The sequence below is a fragment of the Nelumbo nucifera genome, chromosome 7, assembly GCF_055504915.1.
Source record: "Nelumbo nucifera cultivar China Antique chromosome 7, China Antique-T2T, whole genome shotgun sequence".
NCBI classification, from domain to species: Eukaryota; Viridiplantae; Streptophyta; class Magnoliopsida; order Proteales; family Nelumbonaceae; genus Nelumbo; species Nelumbo nucifera.
In genome coordinates, this window is record NC_142655.1 from 49,600,687 (window position 1) to 49,620,486 (window position 19,800).

Consider the following 19,800-nt stretch of genomic DNA (forward strand, 5'->3'; position numbering starts at 1 on the left):
TTCATCAAAATGGCCCCTCGAAGAGCTTTATCTAAATAAAAGACCCACGTGGAAATAATCTTTTCCACATTGTTGAAACTTCCAATCCCCACAATCTTTTAAGTTAGTTCACCCTATAAACATATATATATTGTTTTTCATATCAAGGCTGATGAAATGAGTTGCCCCCATGCTCATGATGATGATGATCGGCAACTGGAAGACTCACAACAGGTATATCCAAGCTGCTTCCCTCCGTTTCAGGGGAGATCTCTCTTACATCAGCTATTGTCGCCTCTGTTGCTCGAATGTCACTCCACTCCCCATCACCAATGGATCGGAGATCAACCTGATCTACAGCCAACTGCATACCATCCCCAGAAATAGGGAGTGATCTTGAAACACTGAGACATGCTTTGTCCACATTCTCTTCTGATAAGTCCACATGCTTTGTTAATGGAAGGTTGTCTTTGGCATCTGGGCAGGATTCAGTCTTCTCTTCAAAAACTTGTTTTGTATCACTCTGCTGTCTGTTAAAAGGACAAAGATTCATTGTCAACTCTGATTTAAACAACCCTACCAAAAAAAAATTCTATGAGAAACAGTAATAACAAAGAGTACTCACGAGTCCTTGTATGAAGCAAACGAAAACAATAATAATGAATTACAAACAGCATTTTAAGTTCATTGTCCATTTTCTTATGATGAAACAGGTTTCTCTTTTGACACATAGTAGTATCCTGTGTCGATCATACCTTAGTTCACAGAAGTGGAAGCTTGAAGCCTGAACTGGAGTATGAGCAAATCATTAAACTGACAAATTTGAGAAGTTCCAAACTTTTAGGACGTATAATACTATGATGTGTATATGAGATATATAAGCACATAAATCTGTGCAAAGGAGCATGATGGTGGGGTCTACCTATTTCTATCATGTGATGGGATCTTATAGCTGATTCAGACTGTCCATGCCACAATTTCATTTTCACAATCCATGTCAGCCATGTTACAAAGAATGGCAAAAAGATAATAATGCAGAAAACTGGGAAAACATAAAACCCTAAAAAAGGAAGTCAAAAAGAAAGTGAATGAATTTAAATGTTGGGCTTATGATGAGCTTTACCATAAATTAGGCACTAAATAGGGAGAAAAAGGAATGCATAAACTCGCAAAACTGAGGAAAAGGAAATGCGGAGATTTGAACCATATCAGGTGCATTAAAGATGAAGATCAAGAGTCTTACTAAAAGATGAGGAAATCAAACAAAGATGAAAAAACTATTCTGAAAAAATTACTAAATGAACAGCAAGGAGAGGGTGCTAATGGAGGAAAAGCTAGCAATAATAGTAGTTTTAAAAATAATGCATACCTTCGTAGAGTTATTAGACCTACTGAATAAGATAGTAAAAAAATGAATAAGATAGTAAAAAATAAGAGGAACTAAGATAAAGAAAGGAAAACCATTAGGACCTAACTAATTGAATAAGATGGTAAAAAATGATACCTAATGATTAGAGAAACAATAGTATGGTGCCTATATTTAAGAATAAAGGTGACATAAGAAGTTGTAATAATTATCAAGGGATTAAAATCAGGAGCCACACTATGAAACTTTGGAAGAGAATAAATGAACAATGATTATGACTTGAAACAAGTGTATCAGAGAACTAATCTGGCTTTATGCTAAGGAGATCAACCATGGAAGCTATATTTCATTTGAGATGATTGATGGAAAGTTCAAAGAGAAGAAAAAAGATCTTCATATGGTGTTCATTGATCTAGAAAAAGGCATATGATACAGTTCTTAGAGAGATAATACGGTGGGTCTTGGAAAAGAAAAGTGGTCCAAAATAGGTATATAAACCAAATTAAAGATACTTATGGGGGGCAACAACCAATGTTAGAACACTAGTGGGAGAGACTTTAGATTTTACAGTTACAATGGGTCTTTACCAAGGTTTAGCACTTGGCCATTATCTATTTGCACTGTTGTGGATGACATTGTTTTAATTGATGAAACTAATGAAGGATTAAATGCAAAATTAAGCTTATGGACAAATGCCTTAGAAACAAGAGGTCTCAAAATAAGTAGAACTACAATAAAGCATATGACATGTAAATTTAGTAATAACAAGAGTGTATATTAAGATACACTTAGGATTAGAGACCAAGAGATAACTTCATGTGACCATTTCCGATACCTTGGTTCAATAACTCACCCAAAGATTTAGAGCAAGTTGGAAAAAGGGAGGAATGCATTAAGACTTGTGTGATAGGCGAATACCACTTAGATTAAAAGGAAAATTCTGTAAAACAATTGTAAGGTTAGCTATGTTGTATTGAAAAGAGTATTAGGCAATAAGAAACATGTTCAGAAAACGAGTGTAGTAGAAATGCAAATGCTAAGATGGATGAGTGGAAAAAGTAGAAAGGATAGGATCAAGAATGAAGTCATCCATGGAAACCTAAGAGTAGCTCCAATAGGTGATAAAATGAGAGAGTGGAAGGGGCTAGAAGACCACCAAAAACTCCAATTAGAAGTGATTTGTTACAAGTGGAAGGGGCTAGAAGAGCTAGGGTAAACCAAAAAGGACAAGGATAGTAGTAACAAATGATTTAAGCACTAATAATTCAATAGTTTATATGGCTTTAAATAGAAGGGATTGGTGAAACAGGATTCATGTAGCTAACCCCATATAGTTGGGAAAAGGCATGGATGATGATGATGATGATGAATCCATGTCAGCCATTTCCCACCTTGTATCTCAATCAAAGTTTTAATTTCTAATATAAAATTTATAAAAAGCAGGCTTAATTTTGCAGAAAAAGAGGATGGGGAGGGGGGCAATGGGTTGGCATTAAATTAGTATTAGGAAAAGTAAAAGGTGGGTGGTACTGTCCTACATCATCTAGTGTATGTCACAACTATCTAATCATATCATTTTTTTATCAATACCATCTAATCATATCATGCAAACACCACGCATGGAGAGGAATTCCTGCAATGACGGTGCAGACCACTTTTGAGAATTTATCATTTTTAATGCAACCTGCCAAAGGGCACCACTAATCAATCCTAAATTCAAGTGATAATAAGACCATGCCTAGTTGAGCGCCACCAGAGTCCTCTTTATTGTGGAAACAGAAAGAGATCCCCAAGAATGACTTTAACCTAGTTTGCAAACCCAACCACTATATATGAGAAACCCAATCTGAAATGGAACTCTTCTGGATAGATTACAAAAATCTTTTGATAAGACCACTCTGGAAATCTTACTCAGTTCCGTAAGTTTCCAACATCTTTCACCACCAATTGTCAACTGCTAGAGAATGTTCTTGTTGGAATATCTACCAACAATACCAGCTAGACTGCCTAGACATCATCCTCCAGCTCTGTTGACGATAACTCTCAACAGCATCTTCAATCACACTTCAACTTCTCACAACCTTGAGTTATGTTTAGTACCATTGCTGTTTCTTCATGAAACGTTTGGGGTCGATCAATAGAAATAGGAGTTAAAATATGAGTTGTCATGTCACACAATCAGAAACATTTTGGGTTGATCAATTACTTCAAACATTAAATTTGATGTTTCAACCCTAAACAGCAATTATCAGTCCCCACATGCACTTTTTCAGTTGAAGTTACTCCCTTATGTAACATGACAAATCATCTTTCTCATCATTTTCTATTGATCAACCCCAAAACATTGCATGAAGAAACAGCAATGGTACCAAACCATAGTTTTCAGGGTGCAAAGGTGAGGCTAGGCGACCACAGGGCGCCCAGGCGCCTAGGTGCCTAGGCGTTGGAATTTTAAAATATTAATTTTTTTGAGTTTTTACTTTATCTATGCTTTTGTAAGCTATTTTATTGGTTTTCTGTGCTAACTAGCAAGCATGTACACTAACTATTAACTCTATAAATCATTCAAATGAGTATAAAACTATAAATTTCATATAACTAGAAGCATGTAAACAGTACACTAACTATACACTAACTAGCAAGCATGTACACTAACTATTAACTGAAAAACTAGCAAGCAAGTACACAGTACACTAACTATACACTAATTAAAAACTAGCAAGCAAGTACACAGTACACTAACTATACACTAATTAGCAAGCATGTACACTAACTATTAACTGAAAAAAAAACTAAATAAATAAGTGCAGGAACTAGGAAGGGAGGAGAGGAGTATAGGGGTGGAAGAAGAAGAGGAAGAAGAAGAATAGGGGATTAGAGGGAGGGAGGAGTAATAGACCCCTGTTTTTTCAAAAAAAAAAAGGCTCTGAGTGTCTGAGACTATTGACTGAGAACAGTCAAGGGCGGAGAGGAGTATAGGGGCGGAGCCCCTGCTTTTTCAAAAAACAAATAGGGGACTGAGACTAGGACTAGCGACTGAGAACAATCAGGGGCAGAAGAAGAAGAACAAGAATGAGTGGAGCTGTGGAGGAAGGGAGGGGTATAGGGGCGGAGTCCCTGTTTTTTCAAAAAAAAAAAGGCAAAAAATGACTGAAGCTGGGTTGGAAGAAGAAGAAGAAGAAGAAGAAGAAGAAGAAGAGAAAAACTTACCTGCTGAAGCTGAGGTGCGATGGAGTTGGGCTGGGGAATGAAGTCTTCGGTTCTCCTCCCTCTCCAACCGAACTGAAGAAACCCTTATGCATGTAACCGAAGAAGAAGAAAAACACTTTGTATTGTTGTCTTAATAATAAAATAACGATAGTATGTAACCGGTTTTATTTTAAAAGAATAAAACATCTAATAAAATATCAAAATAACAAATTAAAAAAAAAAAGTTAGTAGATGTATGTAGGTGGCTGCCTTGTATATAGGTGCCTGCCTAGTCACCTAGGCACCTGCTTAAGTCTCTGGGCGGGCACCTAGTATACAAAATTCGGGGCGTTTGGGCGAGGCGCCCATGGAAAACCGCCTAATCGCCTTGACAACTATGTACCAAACACAACCTTGGTCTTGCACCGAGATTGAATGGACGTTTAATGATGATGAAAAATACAAGAAAAAAAAAACTTAAAACAAAAAAACCTGGCATTCAAGATGGGTCCAAATGCAAATGAAACCACAACATATAGCTGAAACAGAGTAATTACAAAATAATATTATTACAATGAGGAAAAGAAAACAGAACACAATGATCATAAAGTGTAAGGAAAAAACTGAATCTGGCATGATAAAGAAAGATCAGAAGATATACCTTTGTATTTGTGCTTGCAGTAAATTTACATAAGCTAGAAGCTCTTCCTTGTCCTTTACAGCAGCCAACTCTTTCTCTGTGGCTTCCTTTACCCTGGATTCTGCCTCTGCCTCTGCAACTCGTGCTCTCTCTTCGGCCCTGACAACAGCAGCTTCCAATATTACAGCACGATCTCTAGCTTTTGCAAGCTCAGAACGCCACAGATGTGCCTCCTGAAGAGCAGAGTCTCTTTGCTTTAACAGTTGATCCCTCTCCTTACTTAGGACTGCATTTTTTTCTTCAGATACCCTCAACTATAGATTAATAAGCAATCTAATATCAGTGGAGGTCAGATAACCAACTAATCAATCATATTTGCATTATCAGTAGAAAGCTTGAATTGAAGCTAATGAAAAATCTTAAGACATCGAAATGATGAAATAGCTCACACGTAAAATCTGGAGCATTATCAGTAACCATGAAAAGTCTTGGTACTTGTCATAGTAGACAAAGATTAGGAACAAGGAACAAATCTATCATCCAGGTTCATTAGTGGAAACAAAACAACATATTCGAAGTGGATATAAGAGGTTCCTTTGAGGTAAGTGAGACCAATTTTTTCCTCCTTATCTTCAATTTTGTGCTCTTTGAAAGAAGAAAATTTCGAACAGTAAGTCTGACCCCAAGATTGAAATTTGTACTTAACAAGGGCAGTCACAGTAGCAAGCAACAATATTGCAAAAACCTTGCATGCTTGCATTTGTGCATTTGGTTTCACATTACAATCATATAAATATAGTTCCAGTAAATTCTTTTAACCTCCATAATTAAAAGAAGTACCTTCATGATAGATGATTCGAGCTGTTTCTGTGAATCTTTTGTTAAACGCTCAATTTCTGCACAAGCTAATCTTCTTTGTTCATCCATTGCATGAGCTGCAGATGCAGCAGCCTCAGCAGCTTCAGCAGTATCAGATAGTTTCCCAGCTATCTCTTTTATCGTGGAATCCCGAGCACGAAGATCCCTTGCCAGATGTTGTAATTCCTCGTCCTTAACTCGTAGTGTCTCCTGCAAGGTCATTGTAGAGAAAGCAAACTGATATTACTTTCTTGTAAATTAATAATCAAAACTAACAAAATTAATTTTTTTAGGCAAGGGGAGGGGGGACGGCGCATCCTCCAGGCACAAAACATGGGTTCGAGTATGAGAGCAGACACTGTGAAAATTGACAAAGGCAAGGGCTGCATCCAATCCACCCTCCCAAGACCCCAGATAGATAGGCCCAACACTGGGTAATGGCCTTTATTAGTTGCCTATTGAATAACACCAATCAAATATCCAGTAAGAATTGAACAAATCATGAAGCATGATAATAGCAGAGAAAACTGAAAAATAAAAGAAAGAAATAAAAAGTTCATAACAATATCATTTTCGCCCTATCCTTTACCCATGACTTGAAATTAATGAGGAAAACCAGTGCAGCTGTGTGCTGATGCCGAACCCAGCAAGTTCTCCAAGTAGATCTATTGAAAGGACCAGCCATCTTATGAATCAACTTAGTGTGGAAGAACTATATCGTTCATTGTTAACCCATTTTTCCAAGAATTTCTAGATGAACAACGAGGAAGGATGATCCTTGCTGATGATAAAAATTAAACAGGAAAAAAGAAAATGCTATGTAATGTAATCTTCCATTGACTTGAGTTTGTCAGTAGACTTGTCTCTCTTCCCAACCAGTGGGAATACAGGCAATGCCAGCTTTATACTGTTGCATACCTTTTATAGCAATCAAATTCTATAAATGCATTCCTGATAAAAATATAATAAAGAGGAAAAAAAAACTGTCCAAGAGGATCATGAATAAGGAGACATAATAGAAGCTTGACGACGACATCCAGAATATTTGTGTATTGAACAAGTTCTCCTTTTTCTGGTCAAATATTTGTTGAATGTACCACATCCAGAATTCTGACAATGATAAATTCTATCCATGTTTTTCATTTCTGGACATTTTGGGTTCTAGAACTTGCAAGGATTGCATGTCTTATGTCCAGAGTTTTGAGAAATGAAGAGCATAACCCATGTTTTCCATATAATTGTTCATACCTGGACATATTAGCTTCCAGGAAGGCCAGCGGTTCACAACTTCACATGAAACCTTCCTTACTTCCCTTTCTCTCTTATTAGAAAAAGGAGGTATAAAAGAAATGGACAGGAAAATTTTTAAAGTAATCATGACATTAAGATAAAAAGAAAGTGATATCTAATGAATTATGGTTCAATTACTCTAAAATCCCAATATCTTCATATATTTCATTTATCTGAATCATCTTCCTTGTGCCTACCTGTATCAGGCACCAAATCCATATCCAACACCAATGCTCACCTCCAAAATTGCATGAACCATAGATGGGATAGGGTCTTATTTAGTAGCATTTATTGAGTCGTGAGACCAAAACATTGGGATATGAATTCAGAACTGAACCTTCATATGGCACGAATGATGATATGCATGCAATTTCAGATTTACAGATTCAGATGCCACAATGAACAAATATGAAATGAAAATCTAGTAATTACACATACCTTCATGATCGCCAGATCATCCATTTGACCATCATTTACTTTATTTGTCACCATACCTAGAGCTGCTCTCATAGAGATCCTCATTGCTGCTTCAATTTCTTTAGCAGATTCTTGGGCTGTTGAGTTTGCTGCTGCAACTACTGTTGCAACAGTGCCCAACTTTGCAGAACTATTACCACTCAAGGAATTTATAGCATCTTTATGGGCCCTAAGAACCAACTGTGTTGCACTGATGGTTACATGAGAAAGAAAATATGGTAAGAAAATAGCCAAAGAATCTCTAAAAGCAAGTGGTGATAACTGATATCTGATAATTGATCAGGCCTCCAAAAGCAGAGTTAAAATGATTTTTATAGCAGGAAAGGGCAAAGAACAGGAGAACTAATTCCATTCATCCCTGTAGCAGTAAAGCATATTAAGTATGTAATCCATCTAGAGGGGTGACACTGAATTTTTAGAATAATTAGTTAGATGAGTATGCTAATATGTTAACACCAAAAAGAATTCCTAACAAATGACAGAACAGGATTTGCTTTTGAGAATACTTAGCATCCTACTTCTGGGTGAGAAGTTGATAATGCCTTGAAAGCAAGGCATAGAATTTAAGTCTTTTTTTTCTTTTTTTTTTATTTTCAGTGAGTAGAAGAGAGATTTAATTAAAAATAAGCCAGAAGTATTAGAAAGTAAAAGGAGGAGCTGCAAGGTGCATATCTCCTTTAATCAACAAAAACTGAAGCCCAGAACAAAGATATGGAATATATGTCAGTTAATTGCTATTGTATCTGTCCTCTTCAATTCTATATTGAACTGTTGGGTTTGTCTCTTTCTTTTATTTTAACAAAGCTTGTTGATCATGCAATAATCAAGGTTCAAAGTATCAATACACCCGTGTATTGGCAGAGGCACATCAGTACTTTGAACCATGCGTTTTTATATTTTTTTTAGTTTCTTTTTTCAAAACCTGGTTTTGGGGGGTGTATTTAACTATATTTTTTATTAAAAAAGGGGGTGCCTGAAACACCTGTAAACAGGTGTATCGGGACCCCAACGATATGATACGATATGCCCAATACAGGGTGTATCGTATCGAAATTTTAATCCTTGGCAATAATGAAAAAGAAATTTACATATTCGGCTAGGACCCAAGTTCAGCTAATGCATTGGCTAGGACCCAAGGCATCTAGTTAAGTGTTCTTCTGGGGTCCATCTAGCTTGGACCTTTTTTAATGTCTGTAGCAATCAGGAACTTTATTGATTAATGATATAGAATTTGAATACAATCAGTACTGAGTTTGAGCACCCTTTGTTTTGAGCCAACCCCTGCTACCCTTCCCATTAATGCATGTTTCTGATTTTTGCTTTGTCTTTTAGTGAATGAATTATTAAGGAGGTTATGAACGCCTTAATAGCTGAAGATGAACTTGGGCTGATTACAATGCCTTTGAATATTTTATAATTGAATTTTTTATAGTTTAATTATTTTATACACTAAAAGATAAAACAATAAGTCATTCAATTTAGCCATTTAGCTATCATAAAATGACCCCTAAGTAGTCATTTCCTCATTCACTTGTTTAACTAGTGGTATAATAGTTTAAAATTAACATAAAGTTCCATATGTTATATACATACATTACAAAATATGCATGTTTTAATTTGTTCATTTTTGTTGCCCAAGCAACACCTAGATGCCACCTAAGCATCAACTAAGTTCTTTCTTCCAAAACTGACCATAGAACAGCTGCTCTTACACACTTCCACATGATTTCCCCCTTTTTGTCCTAGGAGAACTCAGTATACCAAAAGTGGGGATTTCTTCCAGTAGTTGCCATTGAATGTCAGATAGAGCTATGAAGTGACTCCAGATCTTTGAAACGAAACATAAGCACATTTAACAAAGAGTTAATAGGTTTCCTCATGAAGGCCAAAGGTTCCTCCTGTGCTAACAAATTTCACAAGTATTTATCTTTTGTGCATAACCTCATAGGTAAAATCTCTAATTTTAGGAGTTGGGCCTAATCCAATGGCTTTTATTGGAAACACAGATGGAAGAGGTAAATGGGCTTAAAACTTTGATACAAGAGGAACTACAAAGAAAAAGGTTGGAACTAAATGATGTTTTGGATTTGCTTCATATTCTTGATGGGGTCTATTTGGACTCCTCGAAACCTGACAGTCATGTTTGGACCCTTTCCTCCTTTGGTGTTTATTCCGAAGCTTCTTTCTTCAAGGCTCTTACTCAACCTTCCAATTCATTGGGGCTGTCTTTTCCGATGGAGGAGGTTTGGAGCAATTCTATCCCTCAAAGAGTTGGAGGGTTTTGTTGGGAAGTCTTCCTAGAAAGAATTAATACTTGCAATTTACTCCAAAGGAAAAGAAATAATTGGTGCTTATCCCCTCACTGGTGTGTTATGCTATGGACAAGCTTGCTTTCACTTATTAATTTCCTGCCCCTTTGTAACTTTTATTTGGGAATGATTCTTCTTGTTGTTTGGGTGTAGGTGGTCTCCCCAATTAATGTGCGAAGCTTGTTCTCTACATTTTTGAGGTGGCCAAAGAAAAGGGGACGGGTGTTATGGAAGTGTGTGAGGGCTGTAGTGAGTAAGACCATTTGGGAAGAAAGGAATTCAAGATTGTTTTCAGGCAAGGAAAGAACCAGAGAGACTGTCATAGAAACTATCACGGTGAGAGTGGTTCATTGGGTAAAATCTATGGAGATGTTTGCAGATTTCTCAATAGATGATATTATGAAAATCTAGAAGTGGTTAGTTCTGATTGTCGTAAGTCCAATACAAGCCTTATTTGGTCTCCACCAACAAGTGACTACATCAATCTAACTTTGATGGGAATAGTGAAGAGCTAAGGGGTGAACATAAGGAAGCTGATTATCGAAGGTTGAGGAATGGTGGAGTGAAGAGCTAAGGGGGGTGAAGTGGAGAGGAGTTAGATTTCATAAAAAACTAAGAAATTTGAGGACAAAATTCCTGGAATAGGGACCATTTTGGGAGAATTGAGGATTTAAAATCTTCCTTGTTGACTCAAATTGAAGAATTGGATGAGAAGGAATCCCAAAGGACTATGAGTGCACAAGAACGAGATTTGAGGTGGCAATTAAAGAAGGAATTAGAAGTGGTCCTGTTGCGAGAAAAGATATCATGGAGACAAAAATCAAGGGTTAAGTGGATCAAGGAAGGAGATGGGAACACAATTTTTTCATGCGATGGCCAATGGAGGAGGAAAATTTTTGTGGCACAGCTTGAGATTGATGGAGAAGAAATCTCTTCTCAAGAAGAGATAGCAAATGTTTTGTAGATCATTTCAAGTCAATTCTGAGAAGATGTTGGGTTACTGCTCAATACAGGAAACACTTCAAGGGGGTTCACCTCCAAAGAAGATAAACAAAATATCTCTCGACATGCCCTCTCTCACTTTTTCGACTACTATTTATAATACTTATTACAATCATTACCCACTACTGAGACTCTAACCAATTCTGGTATTCCCCTGTGCAGATTCTAACCACTTAATCTGGCGTGGCCTTCATCCTCCTGGAGTACACAAAGCAAATTGGATGACGGGCCTGAGTGCCTTCTTCTGCTGCTGCCTGGGTCTCGTCATGGGCCTGGACCTGTATTGAGTGTTGCGGGCCTTGTGGGCTCCCATCAATTGCCTCCCCCTCAACAGTAACCTTGTCCTCAAGGTTGAAACCGGTATATTGTTGTCTAATATACGAGTAGGATCCCCATGTTGCATCATCTACAGGGAACCCAACCCAACCAATTAGGACCTCTTTCACACTCTTCTTACCTCTTTTGACCCAACGATAGTCCATTGCCCGAGAGGGAATTAACTGAGGTGTGTCATCTTTGGAGAAATCCAGTAGAGAGTTGCAGACCTGAGCATTTGGGCTGAGGCATCACTTCAGGAGGGAGACGTGAAATATAGGATGTAGTTTGGAGGTGGGCAGGAGAGCCAGCCGGTAAGCTACTCCTATCCGAGACACCACTGGAAATGGCCCATAGTAACGAGGAGATAGTTTCTGGTTTGCTGCTGAAGTTTCAGATAGACAAGATCACCCACCTGGAACTGCACTTATGCCTTTTGTCATAGTAGTGCTTCATCTGGGACTGGGCCCGTCGTACGTGTTCCTTCAACAACTTAATGATCTCATCCCACTCTATCAAGTGGTTGTCTACCTCTTCAACGGCTGAGGACCCTTTTTCGTAAGGTAGAATGGACGGTGGCACCCTCCCATATAGTGCTTGGAAGGGAGTCATTCCAGCTGATGCATGGAAGGATGTTGTAGAGAACATTGATGTGGGACTGGGCCCGTCGTAAGTGTTCCTTCAACAACTTAATGATCTCATCCCACTCTGTCAAGTGGTTGTCTACCTCTTCAACGGCTGAGGACCCTTTTTCGTAAGGTAGAATGGACGGTGGCACCCTCCCATATAGTGCTTGGAAGGGAGTCATTCCAGCTGATGCATGGAAGGATGTTGTAGAGAACATTGATGTGGGCCCCACAGCTGTGGTACCACTCTGTCCATAGGGTAGAATGTATCTAGTCACAGCTGTGGTTATTTTGTTGTTCAGTTATCTCTAGTTTCAGTTTTATATTGGTTGTTATTTGTTAGCAGTTATGATGTAAACACCAAGGGCAGATATGTCCTTTCATGTAACTAGCATAACCTATATATATTAACTTAAAGTGGCGGCGGCAGAATATTGACATTCTGTTCTTCTCCTCAAAATCTGTGTTCTATTGCTCTTCCATCACTCTTTCTTCTACATCTTCTTCACTTTCTCTTCTCATCGAACCTAAAATCTCTTAGTGATCAAGACTGAATAGCAGTCTTGAAAACCTACATGGTATCAGAGCCAAGTTAGGGTTTTTCATGTGAGTCTAATACCAGCCGACCACATGAGAATCTCCTAGGACTGAAAGCTGAAAAGGAGGGATTCGCAGACTGATTCTTGGAGATCGCCAGAGGTACTAGCAGCTGTTGGAAACTTGCTAGGGTTGCAGAGTGTTGGTGGTCAGGAAGGATCAGAGAAGACTAGGGTTCAGGTAACCCTAGAAGGCAGCGAACTATTTTTTCCTTGTAAGTTGTTACTTTTTAATAGAAGTTCTTTCAGAGAAGATAGGTTGGACCTATCTGGAGAGGAAGGCCGAACCATTCTAGCTCTTTCTCTCTTCGATTTCCTAGGGTTTTACATCAAACCCTGGACCGAACTGTGTTTCTCAGGGGGAGAGCAGTGAGAGTGGGGCAGTTCCTTTACCTATTCCATTGGGTGATGAGAACTGCAATGGTGAGGGTGGTCAGAGGGATCAGGAGTTGAGGGAAAGCTGCAATGGTGAGGGTGGTCAGAGGGATCAGGAGTTGAGGGTTTATCACAGGCGGTGCAGGCAGGTTGATCCTGATCATCAGCAGTCCAGACCAGCTCCAATCTCATCTGCAGCTCCAGGTCCAGATACTTCAGTACCAGAGCCCACAGAGGCTTCCCCTACAGATGATCTTGACCTTCCAATTGCAGTCCATAAAGGGAAACGACATTGTACCACATCCACAGCCCACTGTATTTCCCATTTTTTATCCTATGATCGCCTATCTCCTACCTACAGGTCCTACCTTAGCTCCATTTCCAATGTCCCTATTCCAAGAACAGTGCAAGAAGCCCTATCCGTCCCTGAATGGAAAGATGCAATGCATGTTGAGATGGATGCTCTGTTGAAGAACAACACCTGGGAGGTAGTTGATTTGCCAAAAGGAAAGAAACCAGTTGGATGCAGATGGGTATTTACGGTGAACCAAAATGCAGATGGATCTATTGAGAGGTATAAAGCCTGGTTAGTTGCAAGAGAGTTTACACAGACTTATGGCATAGATTACTTGGAGACATTTGCACCGGTAGCCAAGATGACTACTATTCGAGTTCTATTGTCCCTTGCAGCAAGTCACACTTGGCCTTTATACCAAATGGACGTGAAAAATGCCTTTCTGAATGAAGATCTGTAGGAAGAAGTTTACATGCGTTTGCCTCCTGGCTTCTATGATGCAGAAGTAGGTAAGAAGGTCTGCCGGCTCAACAAGGCTTTGTATGGTTTGAAACAGTCACCTAGGGCTTGGTTCGATAGATTCAGACTAGCACTTGTGAAGTTTGGATATGTACAGGCCCAGTCAGATCATACCCTATTCATCAAGAGGGTGGAGTCCTCTTTGACACTGTTGGCAGTATATGTTGATGATATTGTGGTCACAGGGAATGATAGCCATGAGATTGAGTCTCTTAAACAGCTTCTTCACCAAGAATTTGAGGTGAAGGACCTTGGTGTACTCCGGTATTTTTTGGGTATTGAGGTTGCTAGATCCAAACAGGGGATCTTTATATCTCAGAGGAAATATGTCCTAGACCTGTTGGCAGAAACTGGAAAGTTAGGTGTCAAGCCTGCAGATACACCGATTGAACAAAATCACAGGATTAGTGCCGAGAGTGGGGAGCTTCTTGAAGACAAAGTTATGTTCCAGCAACTAGTAGGAAAGCTCCTATATCTCTGCCTCACTCGGCCAGATATTACTTATGTTGTTAGTGTTGTCAGCCAGTACATGCATTCTCCTAGAACCACACATCTTCTTGCGGCAGAAAGAATCTTAGCCTACTTGAAGAGATGCCCAGGTAAAGGTATACTTTTCAAGAACAACAATCACATGAAGGTGGAGGTTTATACTGATGCAGATTGGGCTGGGAGTGTTGATGACAGAAGGTCTACCTCGGGATATTGTGCCCTTGTGGGAGGAAACCTTGTCTCCTGGAGAAGTAAGAAACAAAGTGTGGTCTCCCGGTCAAGTGCTGAAGCAGAATACAGGTCCATGGCCAATGGAGTGGCTGAAATCCTATGGCTAAGATCTCTACTTGAGGAGTTGGGTATTGAATATGAGAAGCCCCTGATGTTGTACTGTGATAATCAAGCCGCCATTAATATAGCACATAATCCAGTACAGCATGACAGAACCAAACACATTGAAGTTTACTGCCATTTTGTGCGAGAGAGGGTCTCATCTCAAGAAGTATGCCTCCCTTACATCACATCCAGTATGCAACTAGCCGACATTCTTACTAAAGCCATATCAAGAAAGAAGCTAGAGGCGGATCTATCCAAGTTGAGAATGATGAGCATATACTCCCAACTTGAGGGGGAGTGTAGAAAACATTGATGTGGGCCCCACAACTGTGGTACCACTCTGTCCTTAGGGTAGAATGTATCTAGTCACAGCTGTGGTTATTTTGTTGTTCTGTTATTTCTAGTTTCAGTTTTATATTGGTTGTTATTTGTTAGCAGTTATGATGTAAACACCAAGGGCAGATATGTCCTTTCATGTAACTAGCATAACCTATATATATTAACTTAAAGTGGCGGCAGCAAAATATTGACATTCTGTTCTTCTCCTCAAAATTTGTGTTCTATTGCTCTTCCATCACTCTTTCTTCTACATCTTCTTCACTTTCTCTTCTCATCGAACCTAAAATCTCTTAGTGATCAAGACTGAATTGCAGTCTTGAAAACCTACAGATGTATTATACCAAAGCTCTGCCCATGGAAGCCATTTAGTCCATTACTTAGGTCTATCCCCGGTAAAGCAACGAAGGTACATCTCCAAGGTCCGGTTCACCACCTCCATTTGGCCGTCCGTCTAGGGGGTGGTAACTGGTAGAGTAATGCAACTCAGTCCCCTAAGCCTTGAAATATTCCTTCCAAAACCTGCTCATTAAAGTCGGGTCCCAATCCGTTACGATGGATATCGGCATGCCGTGCAACTTGGCGACGTCTTGGATGAAAATATGTGCCACCTAAGACGCTGTGTAGAGGTTGGAAAGGGCAAAAAAATAGGTGTATTTTGTAAGCCGATCCACGGCCACTAAAATCACTGTCTTACCATAGGAAGTTGGTAGGTCGGTGATGAAATCCATGGTGATTTCTTCCCAGACCCTATCGGGTATGAGTAGGGGTTGCAAGAGCCCTACAGGGGTTTGACCTTCATACTTGTTCCGTTGACACACATGGCACACAGCTACAAGGTCCTTCACTTGTTTTCTCATGCCTGGCCAAAAGTAATGACTTGAAAGCCACCTGTAGGTGTGCATGATCCCCGAATGTCCTACTATACCTGATTGGTGGAATTAGCGGAGGAGCTCCTGATGGCATAGTTTTCAAGGCGCCAAGGCAAGGCTAGGCGACTAGGGGGCGCCCTAGGCGTCGCCTAGGCGATGGATTTTTTTATGTTAAAAACATAGATCCTAGGGTAGTTCCCTAGGTACCTTAACCATATTTCTTTAATAATTATTCATGATTTTCATAAGAAAAGTATAAATTTCATATTAAAGTATAGAAAATCAACATATTCATGAGAAGAAAAGGAAGAAGGAAAATAAAATTCAAAAAATATAGGAGTTGAACCCTTATTTTTGTTATAGGAAAAGAAGAAAATAAAAATTATTGATAATAGTAGTGGTAGTAGTAGTAGTAGTAGTAGTAGTAGAAGAAGAAGAAGAAGAAGAATATATGGAAGAGGAAAATGTGCTGATTAGATAAAATTTTAAGTTTTTCCTTACTTGTTGGTTCAGGTTTTTAAGTCTTTGAGGGTTCAATACAGCATTTAGCAATGTCTATGTTGATTAAACCTTAATAAATAAGAAAATAATAAAAAGAAATTAGTATATAAACACACAAAATGATTATTTTAGTTTAATAATGTCTATTTTATAATTATAATCACAAAAAAAGAATGAATAAAAAAGTATTTTATAGTAGGAAGTAGGAAACTGCTTGGTGATTAGGCAAGGCAAGCCTCAAAGGCCACCTTGTCGCCTAGGTGTCGCCTTGACAACTATGCCTAATGGTAATGAGAGGCAGGTGCAACAGCTAACCGTCCCTTGTAGAGGAGCTCTCCCTAGGCCATGTGGTATCCGGTTACAGCTGAAGGGTCCTGTGCCCACAAGGTTCTGACACGGGCCAAGGCAGGATCATGGCGGGCCTCCTCCTTGATCTTCTTTAGTAGAGGGTAGGTTGGCTTGGAGATGCCCAAGGCAAGGAACTCAGTTGCTCGTGAAAGTGCATCAGCAACCCGATTTGTGGCCCCTGGCCTGTACTCTATCTAGAAGTCAAAGCCCATCAGCTTATAGGCCCATTTCTATTGTTCAGGGGTCAGAACCGATTGGTCCAGGAGGTGTGAGGTGTCTAAGGCTTTGCTGGTCCATCCGTATTATAAACCGATGGCATAGGAGATAAGTTCTCCACTTTAGTACTGCCAATACCACTGCCATTAATTCTTTTTCGTGACTTGGTTTGGGCCTGTGGTGTAAGGGCCTTGCTGTATAATGCAATCAATTGGTTGTCCTGCATTAGTACTGCCCCTAGACCGGTTCCTAAGGCATCGGCTTCAACCATGAAGGTTTTAAAGAAATTGGGTAGAGTCAGTGTGGGTGGTGTGGACATATCAGTTTTAAGGTTCTCAAATGCCTGTTCAGCCGAAGCGTCCCATTGGAACCCCTCCTTTTTGAGAAGTCAGGTCAAGGGGGCGGTCAGCTGTCCATAACCCTTAATGAAGCGGCAATAGTAGCTGGTCAGTCCCAAGAAGCCTCTGAGGCTTTTCACAAAGCCAGGCCGAGCCCATGTCATCATCACCGAAGCCTTGTCAAAGTCAGCCATGACCCTCCCATGTTCAACTATATGACCCAAATAGTGTATCCCAGCCTTTCTGAATGAGCATTTAGATTCCTTGGCAAACAATTGGTGACATTGCATGACTTCAAATGTAAGCTTCAGGTGATTTAGATGGGAATCCCAGCCTGCACTATAAACCAATATGTTGTCGAAAATCACCAAAATGAAGTGGCAGATGTAGGGTCTAAAAACCTCGTTCATAAGGGATGGGAAAGTAAAGGGTGCATTGGAGAGACCAAAGTGCATAACTAGGAATTCGTAGTAGCCCTCATGGGTGCGGAAGGCCGTTTTTTGGACATCCTCCAGGTGAACTCGTATTTGGTGGTAGCCGGACCTTAGGTCCAATTTGGAAAATATGGTGGCTCCCTACAATTCATCAAATAGCTCATCAAACATAGGTATAGGATATGGTCTGACTGTAATTTTGTTCAAAGCCCTATAGTCCACACAAAACCTCCACGATCCATCTTTTTTCTTCAACAGAAGGGTCGAAGCTGAATAGGGGCTGGTGCTAGGTTGGATATATTTCTTCTCAAGCATTTCCTGCACTATCCTCTCTATTTCATTCTTTTGAAAGTGGGGGTACTGGTAAGGTTTGACGTTGGCTGGTGGGGCCCCCATTGAATGGGAATTCAGTGGTCAATTGGCCTAGTGGGGGGAAGTTCAATGGGCTCTTGAAAAATAGAGGCATAGGTATGTAAAAGCTGGGTTAAGGCCTATTGATGGAGGTTGCTCTCCAGTTCCTGAACAAGGGTGGTTAATTCTAGTCCAATTGAGCCCAGGCCCAAGTACATGACCATTGGGCTCCCCTCGGTTTGACAAGTCTTGAGGACGAACCTATACTCCTCGTCTCGCGTTCCTTGTTTTGGGTTCCCACTTAACTTATAGCTCTGGGACCCATTTGAAAACTCCATAATCATTTGGGCCCAATTACAAACGACCTGGCCCAATTGACTTAACCACTGGATTCCCAGGACCACACCAGACCCATTAAACCCCAACGGATGTAGGTCCACCATTAATTCCTACCCTTGTACCTTTAGTTTGATGTCTTTGCACAGGCCTTCACAGTAAAGGTAACCTCCATTTGCCACATGCACTTTGAAGGGTTTTACGGGTTATACTGCTAGCCTGAGTTGCCTGGTGAGGGTCTGGGTGACAAAGTTCATAGAACTCCCACTATTGACCAATATGGTTACACTCCAACCTTCAACTTGCCCTTTCAACTTCATGGTTTGAGGGGGCATCTTGCCAATTAAGGCATGAAGGGAAATTTCAGAGGGTCGGAGGATTCATCTTCAATAGTGTCAATTAGGTCAAGCTGCCCTTCTTCCTGGCTCAGCAGGTTACCCTCCCCATCTATTGCTTTTTACAACGGTGGTCGGGTGAGGTCCTGGGCCTGGGGTTTTGGGTTGGTTCGAGTCACCCTTTTTTGTTGGAGTGGGAAGGATGGGAGAGGAGCCCCAATTTACTTTCTCCAAGCGGTCCAACCTCTCTTCATGGATGCATGCCAAATAGGTAGTGACAACCACAGTTGTCAGATGCCATGTTTTCACGTCCAATCAAATCTCATCCCTTAATCCCGCGATGAAGCATCACACTAGGGCCCTCTCTGGCCAATCGTGGATGCGAGTGGCTAGCTTCTCAAACTCGTTCTGGTATTCCAAAACAATTCCCGTTTGTCTAACTTTGATGAGGTTTTCATCGGGATTATCATAGCTTGTTACACCAAACCTTTGGCACACCACTTCCGTGAGCTCACCCCAAGTGAGACATGGGCGTGATCAACAATACCATTGGAACCATTGCAGGGCATCGCCAATCAAATAGATGGAAGCTATAGTCACCCAATGCGAGCCAATGACATCATAATACCCACAATAACGTTCCGCCTTGTAAATCCAGGAGACTGGATCCTCACCTAAGAATGACGAAAAATCCAGCTTGGGCGTCGGAATGTTAGGACCTACTCCCCTCCAATATTCTGCTCTACCTTAACCCTTCAGATCAGTTGCCATCCACCTCGGACTCGTGATTGGCTGCACTAGGGAATTGCAGCACCACTACAGATAGCATCTCCTTCAACTCTCTAGGCTCCCCAAACACCTTGTGAACGTCAACTTCGAGCTTGTTCATACAATCATCCATGGTAGCCGTTCTTGTCGCCAACATCGGCTCTGATACGAGAATGTTGGGTTACGGCACAATATAGGAACCACTTTGAGGGGGTTCACCTCCAAAGAAGAAGAAGAGGAAGAAGACAAACAAAATATCTCTTGACATGCCCTCTCTCACTCTCCCAACTACTATTTATAATAC

At 40.2% G+C, this 19,800-nt stretch overlaps 1 protein-coding gene across 2 annotated transcripts in view; it reads right to left on the reverse strand.

Annotated features, from left to right (window-relative positions):
- Nucleotides 1–19,800, reverse strand: part of SWAP70 (Pleckstrin homology (PH) domain-containing protein) — a 32,599-nt gene continuing 12,799 nt past the window's right edge. For both annotated transcript variants that reach the window (XM_010273994.3, XM_010273995.3), the window contains 4 exons: nucleotides 7,761–7,989; nucleotides 6,015–6,242; nucleotides 5,196–5,488; nucleotides 1–509 (listed from right to left, as the gene is read on the reverse strand). In XM_010273994.3, the coding sequence (XP_010272296.1) occupies nucleotides 143–509; nucleotides 5,196–5,488; nucleotides 6,015–6,242; nucleotides 7,761–7,989 (1,117 nt within the window). In that variant the 3' untranslated portion in view covers nucleotides 1–142. The remainder of the gene's footprint in view (nucleotides 510–5,195; nucleotides 5,489–6,014; nucleotides 6,243–7,760; nucleotides 7,990–19,800) is intronic.